Source organism: Hemitrygon akajei, chromosome 23 (genome assembly GCF_048418815.1).
Source record: "Hemitrygon akajei chromosome 23, sHemAka1.3, whole genome shotgun sequence".
In the NCBI taxonomy this organism is placed as follows: Eukaryota; Metazoa; Chordata; class Chondrichthyes; order Myliobatiformes; family Dasyatidae; genus Hemitrygon; species Hemitrygon akajei.
The window spans coordinates 28,447,339-28,468,048 of record NC_133146.1 but is presented as its reverse complement, the minus strand read 5'-3'; the positions used below and the strand labels follow the sequence as shown (position 1 = coordinate 28,468,048).

Genomic DNA, 20,710 nt, shown 5'->3' with positions numbered 1-20,710 from the left:
TCCCTCCTGATTGGTTAGTCCTCATCCAATCAGGTTTCCGCTCTCAGGGAACCTGTACCTGGCTGGAAGCCCAAGAAGAGTTTATTCGTCATATGTGCTGTGAAAGCACTAAATCCTTTTTCATGCTAAAAAATGCTTGAAAATTTAACTTTGATTGAAGCACAGAAAGTATTGATCCAATAAATGTACAAGATATGTAAAAGAGTGCCCATTAGCCAGTGATATGCAACTTATTGGTTAATGTCCATCCATTAGTGAGCCAATAAAGGTATTTCATCTATCCAGTTTCTGTTTGTAGACCCATGTTCATAGTGTTTACCATTGTTAGTCAACAACTCTATGATCATTGTATCAGGGGTCTTCAGGGTATTACTCATTGATTTATTATCCACCACATCAAAACTGGGTTCTTATTCACCATGGCCACACATTGCCTGTGCAATTTCTTCTCTATTTTCTTCTCTGGTGGCACACACACAAGAACAGACATTGTGCTACTGGCAGATCCTCAGTTCAGTGAAAGGCGGGAAACTTGTTGGTCTCCCAGCACAATGAGATGTCCGTTGAGGAATGCTGCTGACTGGGACATTCCAGGCTTCAGGAGTATGTGCTGAGGGACACAGAGATGCTTGGTGCAGCTAAGGCAAAGGCTCGATGGGGGAGAACCACAGTATAGGGTTCTCCTGCTACTGAACAAAGAAGGGCTGTGTTAGTTGAGGGAACCCCTTAATTATTGTAGAAATGTACCACCCCCAGGGGTCATATGAGCAGCAAGAGTTTTAAGGAATGTAAGAGAACACTACTTAACACTGACTATTAATGTAAGAATGAAAAGGTGTTGCATGGTTTATTCTTGTATGTTTTTTATTATGAATAAAGTTTCTTTTGATATATAAAAGTATATTTGGCTGCATTTGTCTCCTCAGCTGAGCACTACTTGACCAGCACTAATTACATGGACTGCATTTCCTCGCTGATGGGCAGAAATGGCTGCAGCCTCAATAACTCTTTCAAAGGGTCTGAGTTGCCCGAACTCTTCAGCAAGCTCGGCTTAGGCAAATACACAGATATCTTCCAGCAACAAGAGGTCAGACAACCACTCCTCTTCTGATATCAATGACATATATGCGCATAATTGTTTTTGTTGTTGCTAGGGAAGGAAAGGAAATTTATTTGGGATGGTAGCAGTACGGGATTGGTGGGGTGGTGGTAAAGAACCTGCATGTTATATCAGAACTGGGACTTCATTTAATTTTGGTCTTCAGTGTTTCCACCTTCTCAGTACGGGGCAAATCTCAAGAAGCAAAACATTGCTGGAAATCTGAAAGGTACACAGAAAATGTTGGAAATTCTCAGCAGATCAAGCAGCATTTGTGGAGGGAGAAAATGAGTTAATATGTCAGGTCAATGATTTTCCATAAGAATTTGGAAAAGTTAGGAACTAAGTGTATTTGAAGTTGCAAAGGGGTAGGGAGACCAACGCAAATATCTTCAATAGAGTGCAGAATGAATGACACAGTGATAAAAGAGAAATAGAGGCCTATTTCAGAGGGAAGGATTAGATTGACCTTGGAGTAACAAGATAAAGAGATTAGCTTTATTTGTCTCATTCACATAGAAACATGCTGTGAAATGCATCATTTTGTTTCAAATCAAATCAGTGAGGATTGTGCTGGGCAGCCCTCAAGCAGAGCACACCGAAAACTCACTAACCCTAACTGTACGTCTTTTGGAATGTGGGAGGAAACTGGAGCACCCAGAGGAAACCCACATGGTCACGGGGTGAACATACAAACTCCTTTCAGAGTGCGTTAATAGCGTAGAGCTAACCGTCATGCTGCTACAGGTTAAAAGATCAATGCAATATCATTGGCGGAAGGACGTGTGCTGTACTGTGCTGACCTGTTCTACGTTCTAAATAGTAGTAGTGCCAACAGAGGGATGTTAGTGAAGGCTTGATAATCACATCTAATCTTTCTGGGGAAGATGTAAATGGGATAACTGAGAGCAGATGATGAGGCAGGAAGAAGACAAATCTGTCATTTGCAAAGTCCAGACCTGAAGCCTGAAAGAAAAACAGAAATGCTAAAAAGTTGTGACTTATTCATGCAGAGAAACATGCTGCTATCTCTAGACTGATTTGAAGGAGCTGAGCAAAAGTTGGCAGTTTAGCTCCAATGGCATTGCGTTTTGGGTGGATTTCTACAGTGGAGCCACATGACAAAAATGTAATAATAAATTCAAAGTAAATTTATTACCAAAGTACATATATGTCACCATATACCACCTTGAGATTCATTTTCTTGCAAGCATTTACAGGAAAATAAATAAATGCAGCAAATTTTTGGAAAAACTATAAATAACAAAGACTGACAAACAACCAGAGTGCAAAAGAAGACATATCATGTAAATAAAAAAAACTTATTGGAATTCTTTGACGATATAACAAGTGCAATGAATAGAGGGGAACAGATGGACGTTATTTACTTGGATTTCCAGAAGGCATTCGATAAGGTGCCACATAAAAGGCTTACCTATAGGATAAGGATGCATAGAGTTAGGAGTGGCGTATTAGCATGGATAGAGGATTGGTTAGCTAATAGAAAGCAGAGAGTTGGGATACATGGGCGTTACTCTGGTTGGCAATCAGTGGTGAGGGGTGTGCCGCAGGGGTCGGTGCCGCAAGAGAGAACTGAGTGTAGTGTATCTAAGTTTGCCAATGATTGAGTGGAAAAGCAAATTGCGCAGAAGATTTGGAGAGTCTGAAGAGAGATGTAGATAGGTTAAGTGAGTGGGCCAGGGTCTGGCAGATAGAGTACAATGTTGGTAAATGCAAGGTCATCCACTTTGGAAGGAAAAATGAAAGAGCAGATTACTATTTAAATGGTAAAAAATTGCAGCATGCTGCTGTGCAGATGGACTTGGGAGTGCTGGTGCGTGAATCACAAATGGTTGGTTTGCAGGTGCAGCAGGCCATCAAGAAGGCAAATGGAACGTTGGCCTCCATTGCTAGAGGGATTGAATTTAAGAGCAGGGAGGTTATGCTGCAAATGTACAGGGTACTGGTAAAGGCTGTCTGGAGTACTGTGTGCAGTTCTGGTCTCCTTACTTGAGGAAGGATATACTGGCTTTGGAGGTGGTGCAGAGGAGGTTCACCAGGTTGATTCCAGAGATGAGGCGGTTAGACTGTGAGGAGAGATTGAGTTGCCCAAGACTGTACTCGCTGGAGTTCAGAAGGATAAGTAGAAATCTCTGTAGATGCTGCCTGATCTGGTGGGTGGCTGGGGGTGTGTGTGTGTGTGTAAAACTGGATTTGACTCAAAGTTGGAAAGAGGCAAAGTACATATCCAGCAAAGCACCATCTTGCCTCTCACTAGTCACTTCTACATCCACTTCAACGTGACACCTATATGCAAAAGCCATCAACAAATACATTAAATATTTAGTACTTAGAGATATAGCACAGGCCCAATGAAGCCTTGCCTTCCAATTACACCCATCTCACCATTAACCTACTAACCTGTAGGCCTTTGGAATGTGGGAGGAAACCAGGACACCCGGTGGAAACCCACGTGGAAAAAAGGAGAATGTATAAATTCCTTACAGTCAGCACAGGAATTAAACTCAGGTTGCTGGTGTTGTAATAGTCTTACACTAACCTCTACACTACCATTCCACCCCATGTTCTGTGATTCTGTTTGTTCCTGAAATGCTTCTGATCATTACTTACAGAGAATTGACTATTTCTTAACTATATGAATGAAATTTTCACTCATTATCTCCACCTTTGCAATGTAATGACACATCATGTTGGTAGCATTTTGATACTAATCAAACAAAAGTGCCAATATTCAGTTTACAAAAGCTGGTAACACAGGATGAAATGGTTTTGTGGAGATTACTCTGTTTGCCGTATCCAGTGAAATGGTTTTCATCTTTGTCCTTCTCGTAACTTCACAGATTGACATTCAGACTTTCCTCACGCTGACTGACCAGGACTTGAAGGAGCTCGGGATTACCACATTTGGTGCCAGAAGGAAAATGCTGCTTGCGATTTCAGGTCAGTATCCAATCTAGGTCTTCCCACTGAAGCACTGATCATGATGCACATTATGATCAGGTTGAAGACCTTCATCAGTACTGGGAAAGAGACAAAAACAGTTCGTTATGATGTACAAGAGGATGTCTCTAATAGGGTTTTGACCTAAAGTGTTACTTCTGTCTCTCTTTCCACATACCTGCCCTGCTGAGTTTTTCTAGCAATTTTTAAAGATGAAGACTGGCTGGTTGAGTTGTTCTCCAATCTTAGCGATCCATTTGCAAGTGTTTCGAGACCATACGAGGGGACATCATCAGTGCACTGTTCACTTGAGGTGCGTCCTCCAAATGCTTGGCTTTAGATACTTATCAATACCACATCAAGAAACACAGGAGGTGTATCCATTTGGGTTGCCTGGAGAAATTGGCAGTAGCAGAAGACTGCATTCGCAATGGCCATAGGATTGTTCTTGACGGCACAAAACCACTGTGCTGCTCCAGTGGCTTTTGGGACCACCTGGAAAAGGAAGCCATTGAAATAAAACTAGAGGAAAAGAATTTTAACAAAGACAAAGGTCTCAATCAAGGTAAGAACTGGAATTTGATTGTAAACAAGATGGGAAAGCGGAAACCTGATTGGATGAGGACTAACCAATCAGGTGGGACAGACTACTCGGGTATAAACACCACCGGACTATACATGCCCAGACAACATTCCTGTTGAAGACGGTAGAGTTTGTCATTGAAATGTCGGTTATAATCGATATCTGTACCCAGCTGGAAGCCCAAGAAGAGTTTATTCAACTTATCAATTGATTGATTGGTTGTGTGACGAACTCTTGTGCATCATCTGGAATTTTGCCTGTATTAGCATATAAGCACAGAGTTCACCATGCAACCAATCAGTGATGAGACCTCCTCTATATGTCACAACTGAGTTTCCATAAGGACGACCAATCAACTGATTAGTAAGTATATAAAAGCCAAGCATTCAGAGGACACACCACAAGTGGGCGACATACTGATGATGTCTCCTTGTATGGAGACCAAAATGTTTGCAAATGGATTGCCAAGATTGGAGAACAACTTAGCCCAAACATCAACCTCCCGTGCTACACATTTTCTGAGTTACCTCCAATGAAGGTTAGCTGTATTTTCCACACGTACATCGAAACAGAGTGCAATGTGTCATTTGTGTCAAATCAAGTCAGCAAGGATTTCGCTGGGCATCTCGCAAGTGCCGGCACACTTCCAGTGTCAACATAGCATGCCCAGAAAACAGTAGCCTTAACCGTACACCTTTGGACTGTGGGAGGACGTGGGAGCCTGGAGATCCAGCCTGGAGGAAATCCGGATGGTCACGGAGAGAATGTACGAATTCCTTACAGACAGCAGCAGGAATCGAACAGCTGGTGCTGTGATCGCGTTATGGAAACCATTATGCTTCCATGCTGGTAAATATTTTCTGTTTTAATTTAGATTTCCAGCATTCAGAGTGTTTTATTTGATATTCAGCAGTAATTGTGATGGTGTCTATGAAACTGGCGAAAGAATGCATGTAGAAGAAACTTGTTTATCATTCCCATTACCGTTGCTAGGACTGGAGGGCTTGAATTATGAGGAGGCATTGGATAGGCTTGGATTGTTTTTCTCAGAGTAAATGTGGCTGAGGGGTGACCCTATAAAGGTTTATTAAACCATGAGGGACTTAGATCTTGTGGATTGTCACCACCTTTTTTCCAGGGTGGGGAATCTAAAACTAGAGTACATGGGCAAAGTACTGGAGAGTTTAACATCGGTAGCTGAGCGAAGGGCGCTGAGTAGGCTACGGTCAATTATGGATAACTCTGAACATCCTCTACATAGCACCATCCAGAGACAGAGAAGCAGTTTCAGCGACAGGTTACTATCGATGCAATGCTCCTCAGACAGGATGAAGAGGTCAATACTCCCCAATGCCATTAGGCTTTACAATTCAACCGCCAGGACTTAAGAACTTTTTAAAAGCTATTATTAATGCTTTTTGAGATAGTGATTTAGATGCATATCATATTTTTTACTGAGTTAAGTATTGTATGTAATTAGTTTTGCTACAACAAGTGTATGGGACATTGGAAAAAAAGTTGAATTTCCCCATGGGGATGAATAAAGTATCTATCTATCTATCTATCTATCTCTATCTATCATATGTTAAATGCCAGAGGTGAAACCTTGAAAGGGGATGTGAGGAGCAAGTGTTTCACATGGGATGGTGGATATATGGAGCAGTCTACCAGAAGGTAGATGTAGGTACAATTACTATATTTAAAAGAAACTTGGAAAGGAGGTATATGGGTGGTGTGGGGAGGGGTAGGGGGAAGGGCTATGGCATAAGATCAAAATAAGCTGCAGAAAGTTGTGGACTTGGCCAGCTCCATCATGGACACTTGCCTCCCCGGCATCCAAGACATCTTCAAGGAGCGATGCCTGAAAAAGATTAAGGACCCCCATCATTCAGGACATGCCCTCTTCTCGTTGCTACCATCAGCGAGGATGTACGGGAGCCTGAAGACACACACTTGTCAATTCAGGAACAGCTTCTTCCCATTTGCTATCGGATTTCTGAATGGTCATTGGACCCATGAACGCCATCTCACTATTTTTATTCTCTCTTTTTTGCACTACTTATATAATGTAACTTTTAAATATATATACTTACTGTAATTGACAGTTTATTATTATATATTGAAATGTACTGCTGCCACATAACAACAAATTTTATAACCCATGCTGGTAATATGAAACCTGATTCTGAAGTGAAAGCAAATGGGACCAGCTCAGGGATGCAGCGTAGCTGAAGGGTCCTGTGCAGCCTCGATGAAGGGTCTCGGCTCGAAACGTCGACTGTTCACTCTTTTCCATGGATGCTGCCTGGCCCTCCGGCATTTTGTGTGTGTGAGTGTGTGTGTGTGTGTGTGTGTGTGTGTGTTGCGTGTTGCTTTGGATTTCCAGCATCTACGGATTTTCTTGTGTTTGTGGCGTGGATGAGGTGTACTGAGGGGCCCGTTTCCGTGCAGTCTAACTCCGTGACTCTAACTCTACCTCTACATGACTCTCAATTCCAGGAGCAACAGGGTAGCATAACGGTTAGCACGATGTTACTACTGTTGGAGCTCAGAGTTCAATTCCGGCACCATTTGTACGTCCTCCGCGTGGAAAGTGCGAGTTTTCCTCAGGTGCTCCGGTTTCCTCCCACAGTCCAAAGAAACTGTCCAGTGATTTGGTTATGTTAGTTCGGGCTGTGGTGTTACTGGGGCGGCACGGTTCGAAGAACCTACTCCATACTGTATTGTTAAATACCCAAATATGCGGTAATTGCCATTCTTAAATATCACAGGATTGCCTTCATTAAATGGAGTCTCACTTAATTTTGAAGGCTTTTGTGTGAAGTCGGTCACAGAGCTTCACTAATGACAACAGTACTTAACTGAATGACACACGTTGCTGTCATTGGTAAATTACTAATCACCTACAGTGGAAAAATATCTGTAGTGATAAACAACAGAGGTTATGTGATAGCTTTCTGGAGTCTGCTGGGGAGACCTTGGCATTCAATTCTCCTCTCACACCGATGTGCCAGTGCCTGCTGTGCTATTGCAGTGAGGTCCAGTGAAAAGTTTGAACTACACCATAAATCAGGAGGTTCTGCAGAAGCTGGAAATCCAGAGCAACAGACACAAAATGCTGAAAGAATGACCTACTGATTTCCTCAGCATTCTGCTTCTGTTGAAAATCCAACACCTCATCTTGAATCTGGGCACGTTACAGCTTTCTGAACTCAACTGAGTTCTCCAACTTTGGGTAAATCACTCTGCCTATATTGGAACTGCCATTTCTTTCTATCACCTTGGCACAGTTTTTCTCTCTCCGGCAGTATCCTGCTTGTGCATGGCCCACAGCCTTGCTTTTATCAACACATAACAGACTAAAACTGAAGGTCATATGTTAAGGGTGAAAGGTGAAATGCTTAAGGGGAAGCTGAAGAGGATCTTTTTCACTCAGAGGGTGGTGGAAGCGTGAAATGAGTTGCCTGCGGAAGTGGTGGATACAGGCTCGATTTCAACATTTAAGAGAAGTTTGGATAGATACATGGATGGGAGGGGTATGGAGGGCTATGGTCCGGGTGCAGGTGGATGGGACTAACCAGAATAATAATTTGGCATGGACTAGATGGGCCAAAAGGTCTGATTCTGTGCTGTACTGTTCTATGACTATGTAAGAAGGGGAATCAGCCTCCAAACATCCTGTTAACCCTTTTCAATTTGTCTCCGCTAGTCATAGGTATTTTCTTTGTCCTGCGTCTTTGTCTTATATGGACAGTAAATATTTCCAAAGATGTAGACTGCAGAAGAGAATTTCTCTGCCAAATGTTATTGTTTCTGTGTTACTAGCAGAACAAGACAGAAGCCCTGGACCTACAACACTGTATTACAGATAGCTCTTCTCTCCTGTGTCATCACTGAGCCTTTGGGTAATAATAGAATATAGAACATTATTGCACAGGAACAGACCCTTCAGTCCACAGTGTTGTACTGAACCGAATAAACTAGTAACTAAACTAATCCCTCTGCCTCCACAATGTCCACATCCTTCCAGTTTCCTCACATTCATGTACCTATCTAAATGTCTGTTAGAAATCCCTAATGCATCTGCCTCTACCACCACCCCAGACAGTGCACTCCGGGCATCCACCACTCTGTGTAAAAAAAAACCTGCCCTTCACATCACCTTTGAAATTGCCCCACCTCACCTTAAATACATGTCCCCTGGTTTTAGACATTTCAACCCTGGAAAAAAGCTACTCTACTCTACTCTAGTCTATTTTATCTATGCCTATAAACCTCTATCAAATCTTCCGTCAGCCACTGCTGCTCCGGAGAAAACAGCCCAAGTTTGTCCAGCAACTCATTATAGCACATGCACTCTAATCCGGGCAGCATCTTGGTAAACTTCTTCTGCATCCACTGTAAAGCCTCAGCACCCTTCCTGTATAATGGGGCAACCAGGTCTGTATGCAGTATTCCAGATGTGGCCGAATTTTATAAAGCTGCAACATAACTTCCTGACTTTTGAACGCAATGCCTTGACTAATAAAGGAAAGCATGTCTTAAGCCTTCTTAACCACCCTATCAACCTGTGTATCCGCTTTCAGGGAGCTATAAACTTGGACCCCAAAATCCCTCTGCTCATCATAGAAACATAGAAAACCTACAGCACAATACAGGCCCTTCAGCCCACAAAGTTGTGCCAAACATGTCCCTACCTTAGAAATTACTAGGCTTACCCATAGCCCTCTATCTTTCTAAGCTCCATGTACCTATCCAAAAGTCTCTTAAAAGACCCTATCATATCTGCCTCCACCACCGTTGCCGGCAGCCCATTCCACGCACTCACCACTCTCTGAGTAAAAAACTTACTCCTAACATCTCCTCTGTACCTACTCCCCAGCACCTTAAACCTGTGTCCTCTTGTGGCAACCATTTCAGCCCTGGGAAAAAGCCTCTGACTATCCACACAATCAGTGCCTCTCATTATCTTGTACACCTCTATCAGGTCACCTCTCATCCTCCGTAACTCCAAGGAGAAAAGGCCGAGTTCAGTCAACCTGTTTTTATAAAGCATGCTCCCCAATCCAGGCAACATCCTTGTAAATCTCCTCTGCACCCTTTCTATGGTTTCCACATCCTTCCTGTAGTGAGGCGATCAGAACTGATCACAGTACTCCAAGTGAGGTCTGACCGGGTCCTATATAGCTGCAACATTACCTCTTGGCTCCTAAATTCAATTTCATGATTGATGAAGGCCAATACACCATACGCCTTCTTAACAACAAAATCAACCTGCACAGCTGCTTTGAGTGTCCTATGGACTCGGACTCCAAGATCCCTCTGATCCTCCACACTGCCAAGAGTCTTACCATTAATACTATATTCTGCCATCATACTTGACCTACCAAAATGAACCACCTCACACTTATCTGGGTTGAACACCATCTGCCACTTCTCAGCCCAGTTTTGCATCCAATCAATGTCCCACTGTAACCTCTGACTGCCCTCCACAGTATTCACAACACTTCCAACCTTTGTGTCATCAGCAAACTTACTAACCCATCCCACAACTTCCTCATCAAGGTCATTTATAAATATCACGAAGAGTAAGGGTCCCAGAACTGATCCCTGAGGCACACTACTGGCCACCAACCTCCATGCAAAATATGGCCCATCTACAACCACTCTTTGCCATCTGTGGGCAAGTCAGTTCTGGATCCACAAAGTAAAGTCCCCTTGGATCCTATGCCTCCTTACTTTCTTAATAAGCCTTGCATGGGGTACCTTATCAAATGCCTTGCTGAAATCCATATACACTACATCTACTGCTCTTCCTTCATCAATGTGTTTAGTCACATCCTCAAAAAATTCAATCAGGCTCATAAGGCAAGACCTGCCCTTGACAAAGCCATCCTGACTATTCCTAATCATATTATGCCTCTCCAAATGTTCATAAATCCTGCCTCTCAGGATCTTCTCCATCAACTTAACAACTACTGAAGTAAGACTCACTGGTCTATAATTTCCTGGGCTATCCCTACTCCGTTTCTTGAATAAAAGAACAACATCCGCAACCCTCCAATCCTCTAGAACCTCTCCCATCCCCATTGATGATGCAAAGATCATTGCCAGAGGCTCAGCAATCTCCTCCCCTGCCTCCCACAGTAGCCTGTGGCACAGTAATATCTTGATGCTTTCCAAAAGCTCCAGCACATCCTCTTTCTTAATATCTACATGCTCAAGCTTTTCAGTCCACTGCAAGTTGTCAATACAATCACCAAGATCCTTTTCCACAGTGAATACTGAAGTAAAGTATTCATTAAGTACCTCTGCTATTTCCTCCGGTTCCATACACACTTTCCCACTGTCACACTTGATAAGTCCTATTCTTTCACATCTTATCCTCTTGCTCTTCACATACTTGTAGAATGCCTTGGGGTTTCCCTTAATCCTGCCCGCCAAGGCCTTCTCATGGCCCCTTCTGGCTCTCTTAATGTCCTTCTTAAACTCTTTCCTGTTAGCCTTATAATCTTCTAGATCTCTAACATTACCTAGCTCTCTGAACCTTTTGTAAGCTTTTCTTTTGTTCTTGACTAGATTTATTACAGCCTTTGTACACCACGGTTCCTGTACCCTACCATAACTTCCCTGTCTCATTGGAACGTACCTATGCAGAACTCCACACAAATATCCCCTGAACACTGTTAAGGGTGTCACTTTACATTTGATCTACAAAGGTGTAACACTTCACATTTGGCCAGGTTAAACTCCATCTGCCATTTCTCCGGCCATATTTGCAACAGTTCTATATCCTGTTGCATTCTTTGCCAGTCATCTACACTATCGACAACTCCAGCAATCTTTGTATCATCTACAAACTTACTAACCCACCCATCTACATTTTCTTCCAAGTCATTTATAGACATCATAAACAGCAAAAGTATCAGTACAGATCCTTGTGGAATACCACTAATCACAGGGTTTTGGGATCTGACCAAATTTCTGCTTGGGTAAATGTTTGGAAAATGGTTGTTCTTCCTGCTGGAATTTGCGGCACAGGGTGAAGAAGCAAAAGAAAAGATGGATGGTCACAAAAATGCACATGAAAAACTGCAGTTGTCTTTTCCCCTCAAACACATTTCCCAGCTTCAACATATCTCTGTTTCCAACTCTTCCCAATCTGCAAATAGTGCTAGATGTATGGAGTAATCTTATCACTTCCTACTCACTTCAGATTTCTAAGATCTGTTTTATATTCCTTTTGCATCTATATAATATTTTTAGCATTTTAAAGTATTCCAAATTCTGGTGGTAAATAAAATAGCTGAAAATAGAAGTAGCCTTTTGTATAGTATCAGATTCCTGTAGCTATCCTAGCTGTGATTGCTCTAACTAGGTGCTAATACAGAGCATATTTATCTTACAGCTTCAGCATATTGAGTTTCATTATGGCTGATGTTTGGTTCAGAAGCCCTCTGAAAGTTTCTGCCTTTATTTTCTTTCTCTTTGTTGCATCAGCTGTAAGAACAAGCTTCATTATCAGATACATTATCTACATTATTAATGAACCAGGACCTAACTTCATTAGCCTGACAAACTTCATCCATCCAGTTCTCAACTTGTTCAATGATGTGATCATTTTAATTTTTTTTATCAGATTAAATGGGCAGCAAGGCTTTTTTTTAATGTGCATGTTGTTTTGTGGAAGTGAATGAAAGGGAGCAATATATTTTCACTCACTTTGTAATCACCAGTTTGCCACAATAAATTGTTCCAACAAAATTGTTGTTCACTCTCAGTCAACCATGACTGATTTTTTCTGATCACTTTCTAAATTCCTTTCAGGTTCAGTCACAGCATTTTACTGTACAAATATTTAATGCACTTCTTGAATTCCTTTCTGCTAATTTAATTGAGGTATTAACCCATTTCATATAAATTACCCAATAGCCCAGTCTTAACACAGGAAAGAATAGCTATTTGTACAACATCTGTTGTATGTCCAGGCTTTCTGTCATTCATACTTCACTAGCACAGGAACAGTGATATCTGGCAGAGAAATTGTGTTATTAAAATCTAAGTGGCTCTTTGAAAGTAATTCTGTCTACAGGACATCCTTCCACCAATCCACCCGTACTGTACAATTCCGAGCTTTCCCAGTGGCACTGATTATCTCCCCACTCAGAAATGACAAACCATGGATTCAAACAGCATGGAAAAAGAGTCCTTTGCCCAGTGTACAATTCTACATGCTCAAGGAAATTTGTAATGTCCAATTAAACTATCAACCCACCCATTTTTGGGATGTGGGAGGAAATAAGGGCAACAAAAGAGGGCACGGCAACATAGTAGTTAGTGCATTCACTTTAGAGCAGCAGCAATCACTGATCAGGGTTTGATTCCTGCCACAGTTGGTATGTTCTCCCCGTACCACATCGGTATCCTCCGGTTCTTCAGCTTCCTGCCACGTTCCAAAGGCGTACAGTTGTGGGCATGACACATTAGCGCCGGAAGCGTAGTGACACTTGAGCCATAATCTTCACTGACTGGATTTCATACAAGTGACACACTTCACTCTATGTTTCAATTTAATTGTGACAAATAAAGCAAATCTTTAAAAAGGAAACACATAAGATCACAGGAAGAGCATACAAACCCCAAACTGACAGCCCCAGAAGTCAGGATTGATTCAGCTCGCTGTTGAAAAGGTCAACCGTTGAAAGAATTGTATTGAATTGTATATGTATTATAACCATATAACAATTACAGCACGGAAACAGGCCATCTCGGCCCTTCTAGTCCGTGCCGAACGCTTACTCTCACCTAGTCCCACCTACCTGCACTCAGCCTATAACCCTCCATTCCTTTCCTGTCCATATACCTATCCAGTTTTTTTTAAATGACAAAATCGAACCTGCCTCTACCACTTCTACTGGAAGCTTGTTCCACACAGCTACCACTCTGAGTAAAGAAGTTCCCCCTTGTGTTACCCCTCAACTTTTGCCCCTTAACTCTCAACTCATGTCCTCATGTTTGAATCTCCCCTACTCTCAATGGAAAAAGCCTATCCACGTCAACTCTATCTATCCCCCTCATAATTTTAAAGTCCCCCCTCAACCTTCTACGCTCCAAAGAATAAAGACCTAACTTGTTCAACCTTTCTCTGTAATTTAGGTGCTGAAACCCAGGTAACATTCTAGTAAATCTCCTATACTCTCTCTATTTTGTTGACATCTTTCCAATAATTCGGTGACCAGAACTGTACACAATTGTCCAAAATAATATTGATTCCTAGAGGTTTGCAAAGATTCAGCATGTCATCTAAAACTTTGACCAGCTTCTGAGAATGTGTGGCGGAGAGTATATTGACTGGTTGCATCACGACCTGGTCTGGAAACAGCTTATAGGGAAAAACGTACAAGAAGTAGTGGATATGGCCCTGTCCACCACAGGTAAAGCCCTCCCCATAACTGAGCACATCTACACGGACTGCTATCGTGGGAAAGCAGCATCCATCATCAAGGATCCCAACCATCTGTGTCATTTTCTCTTCTCACTGCTGACTTCAGGAAGCCTAAGAGCCCGTAGCACCAGGTTTTTACTCCTAAACTATCAGGCTTTTGAACCAGTGGGAATAACTTCACTCAGCTTCGCTTGCCCCATCACTGAACTGAATTCACATTCACGGACTCTTCATCTAATGTTCTCCATATTTATTTATTTGTTTATTTATTATTATTTCTTTGTTTTTTTTGGGTTGTTGTCCACTCTACTGGGTACAGTCTTTCGTTGCTTCTATTGGGTTTCTTGTACTTACTGTGATTGCCCACAAAAAAGCGGATCTCAGGGTTGTGCTTAGTGACATATATGTACTTTAATAATAAATTTTCTTTGAACTATGAACTTGATCCTTGATTTCTGTTTGCTACCATTCAGAGTTGCAAGTCAGTGTTTGTGCAGTTTTGAAGTACGTGTATTGGCAGAGACATCCAATGAGGAGGACCTATTGACTGTTGTTATGGAAAGGATTTTGTAGAACAAGTGATGCCATGTGGTTTGGCTAACCTTTGCTAGTGAGAAAAGAACAGCTTGCTTTTTTTTTAAACAGTTCAATGCATGTAAAGAGTATCTGCTGAGTGACAGCTACTTGATAAGCGCTGTGTGGTTCTTAAAGAGTTAACAGGCTTCTCCCACCAACAGGGAGAAGCGAGAAAGTGGGTGAGCCCTAATAGTAGACTGAAATGAAAAGGTGCTGGTGCATCCGTGCACTTGTTACCGATTCTTAAGGCGACACAGGTTACAATCTTGGAAGGTGCTGTTGAAGATGTCCTATAAAGTTACTGTGGGCAGCACAGCAGCAATGTAGTTAGCATAACATTATTGCAGCATCAGCTGTAAGATAGAGGTAACATTTCCTCTGCTGCCTATGAGGAGTTTGTACGTTCTCCCTATGACTGCATGGGTTATGACTGCAAGGTTCATGATGAGTTTTATTGTCACATGTACATTGAAACATACAGTGAAATGCGTCGTTGCATCTAGGATATGCTGTGGGCAGCCTGCAAATGTCACCATTCTTCCAGCGCCCACATAGCATGCCCACAACTCACTAACCTTAACTATACATCTTCGAAATGTGGGAGGTAAGTGAAGCACCTGGAGGAAATCTATGGGGTCATGGAAGAATGTACAAACTCCTTAGAAACAACGGTAGGAATCGAACCCCAATCTTACAGCTGGTGCTGTAAAACATTACACTAACTGCTACCCTACTCTGCTGCCACTCTCTAATTGATAAGAAAATTTCAAGACACATTTTACTGTACGTATATTAAGAGTAAGGCGTAGTAGGGACCAAAGGGATATTCTGTACATGGAGCTAAAAAACATGGCTGAGGTCTTAAATGAATACTTTTAATCTCTAGTCACTAAGGAGAAGGTCGTTATAGTTGGAGGCTCTGTTTGTGACAGTGGCATTAAGGAATACTAGATGTCTTAGCAAGTATGAATCCCCAAGATCTGATGAGTTGTATCATAGACAGATATGTGAGCCAAGGGTGGAGATTGCCATGAGCAGGTGAGGTGCAAGATGACTAGAAGACTATAAATGTGGTAGCTTATTCAGGCCAGTTTGTCTGACCTCTGTTGTTGGAGAATTACTGGATTTTCTTCCTGTCCTTCAGAAAAGCATGGGTCGATCAGGTAGACTTATGGAACCAGGGGAACATGGTGTGCAAATCCCAAGACCCTTGAACGTGGTAGCACAAGTACTGTGTTTAAAGTAAATTTATTATCAAAGTATATATTGTTTGTTCATTATGTGCTGCATCGTATGACCTGGGCAATCACGGTCTTTTCATGACCATGGTTGTTTTTGGCAAATTTTTTTTTACAGAAATAGTTCACCATTGCATTCTTCTGGACAGTGTCTTTACAAGGCGGGTGACCCCACCCATTACTAATACTCTTCAGAGAATGCCAAGTGTCAGTGGTCGCATAACCAGGACTTGTGATATCCACCAGCTGCTCATACAACCATCCACCACCTTCTCCAACAACTTCACATGACCCTGATCAGCAGTGGGGTGGGGGGGAGCTAAACAGGTCTTACACCTTGTGCAAGGGTGATTTGCAGGCTAGCGGAGGGAAGGAAAGGAGCACCTTACACTTCCTTTGGTGTAGATGTATCTCCACCTCACCACCCATAAAAGTATGTACATACATGTCACCATGTACTACCTTGAGACTCATTTTCTTGCAGGCATCACAGAAAAATAAAGAAATACATTAGAAATGAAAATAATTCTGCATACTAACAAAGGCTGACAAGCAGCCAATATGCAAAAGAAGACAAACTGTGCAAATAAAAATACGTGAAGAAGTAAATAAATAATATTGGGAACATGAGTTATAGGATCCTTGAATGCAAGTCTGCAGGTTGTGGAGTCATAGGTCCTGGAGTAAGTAGATGTGCTGGTGAAGAAGTCGTAAGGGATATGGAGCCTCATCAGCTGGGGTACAAAGAATAAGTGCACCAGTGAATGATGAACTGAAGAATGTCGCTGAAGAAACTTTTATCAATAATATAATTCAATGCTGAAGTCATTGAAAGACAGCTGTAGCTTGGCACTCGTGTGGGATATATGTTACTAGGCATTGATCAGTCTTCATCTGGCAGTTCATGATTACCTAATGCAAGATCTGTAAACAAACACAGGAATGGAATATAGAGAACATTAATATTGTGGCATTATGATCATTGCAATTTAAATTACATGCAATGCTAATGACTAAACTTGAGTCTTAGTTGGTACCTGTGCTGAACACTGTTGCTCTTTGCCTCCTTTTCAGAATTGAACAAAAACTGTCGAAAACCCTTTGAGCCTCCGAGCATCCGTTCAACGTTTCTAGAAGGCGGAGCAAGTGGCCGGTTACCGCGACAATACCATTCTGAAGTTGCCAGCATCAGTGGCCGGTGGTAGCAGTGAACTGGAACTCACAGCTGCCTGACATTGAACCTGTGGAGAGCATTCACTGCACAGAGCCCTCCATGTTGTAGGAGCTTGGATTACAAAGACCAAAGCCTGATTGATTTTCTGGAAATTGTTGTGCCAAATGGAAAAAAAAACTGGCTTATCAATATCTATTCCATGGTTGCCTTTCTTGTTTCTCCAAATATGGTACCAGTTTATATGCATATTAGGGGATGTTCATTAACACAAGCTTTCTTGCTCAATATTATTTATTAGAGAACAAAAAACTTAAATTATGCACTGAAATGTTAGGTTCTACCACAGATTTAGACTCGAACCACTAATCTAAGTGCATTTTGTGTATAGTTTATTAGCAGGGTGTGAGATGGAAGTACTTCTAAGCAGAGAGATTTACATATGATTGCCTCAGCATTTTACATGTCCTGGCTTTCTTGACCTTTGGAAACATTTACTATCCTCTGGTCCTTGAAAGTAGACAGAAGCATTTTATTAGATAAAATGGAGTGGGCATTTGCTGGGGCTTGAACGAAACTAGCACCATTCTAGACACTTGTTATGATGCTATGTATTGTCCAATGTAGCTTGGATAGCTAGCCATCAGAAAACTACATTCATCCAATTTCATGTAGGAAACAATGCCTCCAGTCAATAATTAAACCCAGATGCATTTTACTGCCATCTTAAGCATGTTCACTACATTCAGGATGCTGATTTTCTGAGCTATAAAAAACATTATTTTTATTTGCTATTTCTAAATCATTACTTTTATACAGCCAGATCCATCATTGAAGTACATAGTAATTCCAGCAGAGAAACCACACAGGAACCATATTTGCCTCAGTTGGGTCAATGCCACTGTTATGCAAACTTCCTCTCACCTCTGACCATATATCCTTCTAATCCCTTCTTGTGTCTGTGTATCTTTACTTAAATGGATCTCCACCATTCACCTCAGGAACTTCTTGAGAGACCACATTCTCTCATTCTCAACGATCTTGAGTTAAGAGGCCTCTCCTGAATTTTGATTGGATTTATTTGGTTCATTGTTCTCACATTCACAGTGATCCTGTCAATAAGAATTTGAGCAATATCAGTGACATAATTTTACATGGAAATGTAGATCCAAATGCTGCCGGCCGGTATCAGTTGGTTGTTGCTGTTGGTGCTCAGTTTGCACACACAATCAACTCAAACCCTTAGAGCCTCAAATGAGTGTGCGCAATCCAAGCTGCATCGGATGCAATACAGGTGCAGCTCTACATCGCTACTCTTTTGCAGCTTCCCCATGCAAACTGAACCAATGACACTGGCAAAACTTGTGCCTTCATTTTCCAATAAAAGCTTTTATTAATAAAATAGTAAGTTAACATGCAAGTTTCTGGGTGTACTTGGCAGTGGGAGATGTCAAAAGCAGAAACAGATGTACGTAAATAGCATGCATGTTTTTCTAGGATCATTTGCAGTTCAGTTTTGAATGTCACGCTTATTACCATATTAAAGTGTTTTGTTGTCTGAGTGCTTTATTGTTGACTCACATGAACATTTTGGACAGGAATAATTGGCCTGCACAATTTCAAAACATAGTGTGCCATTATAGATACAGTTTAGTTTGAAAGGCAAGCAGGGAAGGCTAGTCTTTGACATTACTCTGGTCCTGAATTTCCTGCCATGCTAAGTTAGCTTTGCCAGTTCGTGTCTCAGTTGAAGGAATTCAGCAAATCGGCATGCACTGTGTGAGCCAGAGGTTTGTTCCCAAGGTCCAGTGTTTAGATATTTCCCACTCTTTGACCTCCAGCCTGGAGGACTCCACGGTGTCGTCTGTGAAAGTGTTACTGATGGTACGTGTAATTAGAAGTTACGAAGTGACATTGACGAAAATGAAGTCAATTTCCCTCCCATCTATCTTCCAATCCCATCATCCCATTCAAAGGCAGATTTGTTTCACTTCATCAGCATGCCTGAGAAAATGGATAACTCCTACACTGGTGAGAAGCCTATCAGTTCTTCGACTCTTTTTTTTAAATTCAAAAGAGTGTTTGTTCCTTAGCAAGGCCATCTTCAGTACTTCAGTAGCAGCCTATAACCCAACAAGGTCTCCCGGCAACAGGATCAGCACTTCTCTTCTCTCTTTCTGTGACAATGTTCTTATTCCTTCTTGTTTGCGCTGTCATTGGTCCCATGTAAAAAGTTTGAAAAAGATATATTTGTACTGTTAGTGGTGGATTTATGAAGTTTTTTTTAAAGCCGAAATGAAGGAAGATTCCAAATGCCTACCTTTTCTCCTGCCCAATTATGTTGAAATTCATGATCGATCTGTTCTGTTTGACCTTTTAAAAACAGGGAGAGGTACAGCCACAGTGGCTGAGTTTTATTTATGATGCAATAGATACACTTTGTAAAGCTTAAACTGCTAAACCTTCTGCATAGATAGCTTTAGGTGAACTTCATCTTTGCTGCATGAGCAAAATCAGAGATTAAAATATGTGAATAGTTTAAAATTTTCTATTTTCAATGGCAATTATGCATATGGTCTGTAGAGATTTTTAATTGTTGGATTGATTGAAAACAACTTTGCACACTCAAAGGGAAAAAGGCTTTGTTTTGTCACTTTGATATATAAAACTTAGTTTTGTGATTTTTTTTCAATGATGAGCAACTAAGAGGAAATCCATTATTGTGAATCCCTCTTAACGTTTTCAAGTCAGTAATATCTGTGTACACCAAAGTGAAGGCTTTTCAGTTTACAGAAGGTAGACTGAAAGAATTTTCTGTACGAAACACTGGAAGAATATGTGCTTGTCTCACTGCAGTGAGGAGGTGCCATGCTGACCTTGCGTAGGCTAACACCAAGGCACAGTGGCTTTCTAAAGGACAAAGTGGTTTGATTATCAGCTTTAGCTGAAGGTTAGCAATAACTCAGTGCCTTGAGTGATGATTTATCTGTAAATATAGCACAGATGTTTATTTTCAGGTTGGGGAGGGGCGGGGAAGGATTTAGCAACCTTTCTATGTCTTTTGATTTTTTTTTTACAAAATGATATTGTTTGTGGATAAGCTTTATAAAAGGGAATTTTCAATACAGTTTTATGTTGCATTAAAAGATAATTTTATAAATCAATCTCTGGAGTCTATTGTAAATATTTTTTGCATCTGCACACAGCCAAGTACCGTATGTATACTGTGAAGGAAAAATTTGCATAGAATGTAGGGAAAGAATGGGAGATAATGGAAAACTAAATGATCCTGTCAACATGCAAGAGGCATAATTTATACTTCCAACATTTCATCATTTAGACTGTGTTTGTAAATAATTCTTAAACAGGGGTTAACTTTTCTTACCTCAACAATGTACATGCCACTGTTCATGATTTGTCCTAACTTTACTTGGTCCGTCCACTTTATCTGAGATTTAAGATGTTCCAATATGCTGTCATTGTTTGGTAAGTGAGTTGTCAACTCATCTTCTGGACTGTTATTTAAGCAGATGGGCAATGGCCAGAACTGGTCTTGAAATTGCTTATTTAAAGTCAATGAGAATTGGCCACTGTTAATTTTCCATTTAAATTATCTACATTTATGAACTACACCTGT

The 20,710-nt window shown here is 41.3% G+C and overlaps 1 protein-coding gene across 3 annotated transcripts in view; it reads left to right on the top strand.

Annotated features, from left to right (window-relative positions):
* LOC140715296 (protein bicaudal C homolog 1-like) overlaps positions 1-20,237 on the top strand; it is a 320,845-nt gene extending 300,608 nt beyond the window's left edge. For all 3 annotated transcript variants that reach the window (XM_073027257.1, XM_073027256.1, XM_073027258.1), the window contains exons 18-20: positions 927-1,087; positions 3,961-4,060; positions 16,977-20,237. In XM_073027257.1, coding sequence (XP_072883358.1) covers positions 927-1,087; positions 3,961-4,060; positions 16,977-17,107 — 392 coding nt within the window. In that variant the 3' untranslated portion in view covers positions 17,108-20,237. The remainder of the gene's footprint in view (positions 1-926; positions 1,088-3,960; positions 4,061-16,976) is intronic.
* Positions 20,238-20,710: the final 473 nt, after the last annotated feature.